The 3,476-nt window shown below is 48.8% G+C and overlaps 1 protein-coding gene across 3 annotated transcripts in view; it reads left to right on the top strand.

Annotated features, from left to right (window-relative positions):
- Window positions 1-2,796, top strand: part of LOC137899879 (CCN family member 1-like) — a 7,054-nt gene extending 4,258 nt beyond the window's left edge. The window contains exons 1-5 of one of the 3 annotated variants that reach the window (XM_068743930.1): window positions 125-306; window positions 490-703; window positions 1,030-1,374; window positions 1,464-1,666; window positions 1,782-2,796. In XM_068743930.1, the coding sequence (XP_068600031.1) occupies window positions 259-306; window positions 490-703; window positions 1,030-1,374; window positions 1,464-1,666; window positions 1,782-2,084 (1,113 nt within the window). In that variant the 5' untranslated portion in view covers window positions 125-258 and the 3' untranslated portion in view covers window positions 2,085-2,796. Of the gene's footprint in view, window positions 1-124; window positions 307-453; window positions 704-1,029; window positions 1,375-1,463; window positions 1,667-1,781 lie in introns of those variants that run through there. The other 2 variants (XM_068743929.1, XM_068743931.1) reach the window with 2 other exon arrangements.
- Window positions 2,797-3,476: the final 680 nt, after the last annotated feature.

Raw genomic sequence — 3,476 nt, 5'->3', positions numbered from 1 at the left:
ACATTCCTGGCATAGTTTGGGAACAGTTCAGCAGGCAGCCCGGGAACGACGTCACCGTCCCAATCCGGTATAAAAGTCCGGAGGTGGCCGGACCTCAGCAGACAGCAGCCGCTTTACCGGGAGCTTCACCTTCTCTAAAGGAGCCCCGAACAGCAGCAACCCCGACCGGGCGAGGGAATATCTAAGAGACACCGCTCCTCTCTTTTACGCGTCTTGGATCAGGATTCCCCTCGAACGCGCAGATAGCATTTATCCACGATGCCGACTCTTCCAGTTTTCGTTACCTTCCTCGGGAGCCTCAGCTTGGTGAGTTATTTTTTATTCTATTTCTGTCTGGCAGAGCAACTTTCAGCACTTTTTTTTTTTTCCCAGTTTCTGCGTTTAATTTTTCAGAAGTCTTTTCTCGGAATGAAATGCTGCGCTATTCTGCCTCCTGCCTTCACAAAGTATCAGTCGTTCAACGTGCGGTTTCAATGTTTGGCCGAACAGGTCCTGTCCTCTTCCTGCCCCTCCATGTGCGAGTGTCCGCTGGCGATGCCCAAGTGCGCGCCCGGCGTGAGCGTCGTCCTGGACGGCTGCGGCTGCTGCAAAGTGTGCGCCAGGCAGCTGAACGAGGACTGCAGCCTGCCCGAGCCTTGCGACCACACCAAGGGGCTGGAGTGTAACTTTGGGGCCAGCTTTACCACCCGCGGCATCTGCCGAGGTATGCATAAACACCACCCGCCTCCAAAATAGGAAGGTCGTTTTTTGGCAATATGTAGTTGTTGTTGGGGTTTTTTTTTTTTTTTAAATTGAGGAGTTCAGGGACATGCGTGATTTCAGCACTGTGGAATGCAGCTAGAAGGACACTTAATCTGAAACTACAGACAGCCCACTGTGGAGGGTAGAGACTCCGCAAGGCGGCCTGAAGAATTTCACAGTTTGACTGATCCCTACCTGGCAGCCATGTGATGTCTTCAGCACACTCCGAGCAGAGCAGGAAAGAATAACATTCCTTTCCTCCTGTTTTTTTTCCTTCTCCCGCTGCAGCCAAGTCAGAGGGCAGACCCTGCGAGTACAGCAGCAGGATCTACCAGAACGGAGAGAGCTTCCAGCCCAACTGCAAACACGAGTGCACATGCATCGATGAGGCAGTCGGGTGTGTCCCGCTGTGCCCTCAGGAACTCTCCCTGCCCAACCTGGGCTGTGCCAACCCCAGACTGGTAAAGGTAGCTGGTCAGTGCTGCGAAGAGTGGGTGTGTGACGATGGCAAGCAGACTGACATCCTGGAGAAGATCTTCGGCAAAGACATGTTCACCGATGAGTCGGAAAGCGACCTCACCAACAGGAACGAGCTCATCGCAATCGTCAAGGGAAGTCTCAAGTCTCTACCCGGTAAGAAAGCCGTTCGGCCCGGATATTATTGTCGAATATGTCAAAATGGATCGGATTTCAAGATGACTAATGCGGCTTCTTTTAACCAGCTTTCAGACCACCCCCTGAAGTCCACATGTTTGACAACCAGAAGTGCATTGTCCAAACCACTCCATGGTCCCAGTGCTCCAAGAGCTGCGGAACGGGCATCTCCACCAGAGTCACCAACAAAAATAGCGAGTGCAACCCGGTCAAAGAGACAAGAATCTGCGAAGTGCGGCCATGCACCCAGTCAGCATACTCCAATCTAAAGGTACGCTTCAGCCTCCATAAATGCGATGGACGATTGCAAGATACTAAAAATGCATCCCCTTCTGGGTTCGAAGGCACGACTAACCTCCATTTCTATCTTGTGTGTACATTTGCAGAAAGGAAAGAAGTGCAGCAGAACCAAGAAGTCCATCCAGCCGGTGAAGTTCACCTACGCTGGCTGCTCCAGCCTGAAGAAGTACAGGCCCAAGTACTGCGGCGCCTGCGTGGACGGCCGCTGCTGCAGCCCCCACGACACCAGGACCATCCGTGTCAAATTCCGCTGCGAGGATGGCGAGACCTTCAACAAGAACACCATGATGATCGAGTCCTGCAAGTGCACCTACGACTGTGCCCATGCCAACGAAGCCTCCTACCCCTTCTACCGCCTCTCCAACGACATCCACAAGTTCAGAGACTGATTGGCGGCAAATGTCCGAACCCCCCCCCCCCTCGGCAAGACAGAAAGATCATTGACAGTACTGAGGAACGCAGGGGTGTAAATAGACCATCAATCAACTACCAGCTTCTTGTTGTAACTAGATTCCCAAGGAATTGTGGGCTTACACCATGAGGACATAATGAAGTGCACTGTTTGCTGTGACGACGTCAGCATTCTTAAACTGAGAGCCGCTTCGTATTAACGGAGCATCTGAAGTAGCTTCGTTATGGAGCGAGATGTAACTAATATTTGTACATTTGTGTTAGTCGCTGATATCGATTCACTGTGTATATTTTGATTCTTTCCATCAGACATGACACAGACTGTAGACTCGCATGTGTATATGTAGATATGCACGCGCGCAACTCCCATTAACATCGCGTATCTTAAGAGCAAGACACCGAAATGAAACCGCCGGACTTGTTTGACAAGCGAGCGGCTCCATTCCTTCCTGACGTGGGCATTAGTGTTCATGTTTTGTGGCAGCTACCGAACTTCTTGTCGTGAAAAGACAAAGCGAAACATGTCAAAGGATGAATGAATGTTTTTATTATTATTGTTGTCGTTGCTGTTATTAATATTATTTATCGACAAATGTAGCTACTTTATTTGGATATAATGTATCATACTGGAATAAATTGTAAAATGATTTAATTTTATATGCTACAAATAAAACTGATTTATTTATGAAATATGACACCGCCTGCATCTGCTCAGACATCTCTGCCGGACAGCACGGAGCCAGGGAGGATGTTTAAATCCAGCGATTCCAGAGAAAATCCCTCTGTTATATCATCCCGTAGAGCCAGCAGCTCCTCAGACCGACCGAGCTGGGTCACTCCATCCTTATATAACACAACTGGAGGCACTCTCCCTCCTGACTTTTGTGTGCTTTGGAATGCCATTCTGCAGCGAGCTATCTTGCTTTCATTTAATCTGACTAAGCCATGCCCTTGACTGATTCAGATAGAGAGAGAGAGAGAGGGGGGGGATTAAGTCTACAAGTAGCAATGAGTATGGGAGTACGGTATGCCAAGAATCTTAAATGCTGCTCTGAATGGGCTGGGATTAGACACCAAGCAAGAAGGACAATGACTATTATTCTCTATAATAGGCTGTATAAAATGAATGCATTCCCCAGGAAGCTTCTTTGTTTTGTTTTTTTACCACGGTGGCACAGCCCAAACTAAATTGACCCAATTCATTTTCATTCAGTTGTCTTTGAAAGCTAATTAGCTGCATTGGCCTCTGTTGGCTCTTAAACTGCAGTGTTCTGCTAAAAACAGCTGTAAACAGCCCTGCTGTTTCGGGAGGGCCTCGGTTTCACAGGCATTAAGGAATACTACTATGAGGCATACTACTTCTTTCCTGT

Source organism: Brachionichthys hirsutus, chromosome 9 (assembly GCF_040956055.1).
Source record: "Brachionichthys hirsutus isolate HB-005 chromosome 9, CSIRO-AGI_Bhir_v1, whole genome shotgun sequence".
Lineage (NCBI taxonomy): Eukaryota > Metazoa > Chordata > Actinopteri > Lophiiformes > Brachionichthyidae > Brachionichthys > Brachionichthys hirsutus.
Note: the sequence above shows the minus strand (reverse complement) of the source record. Positions and strands in the feature narration are given on the sequence as shown.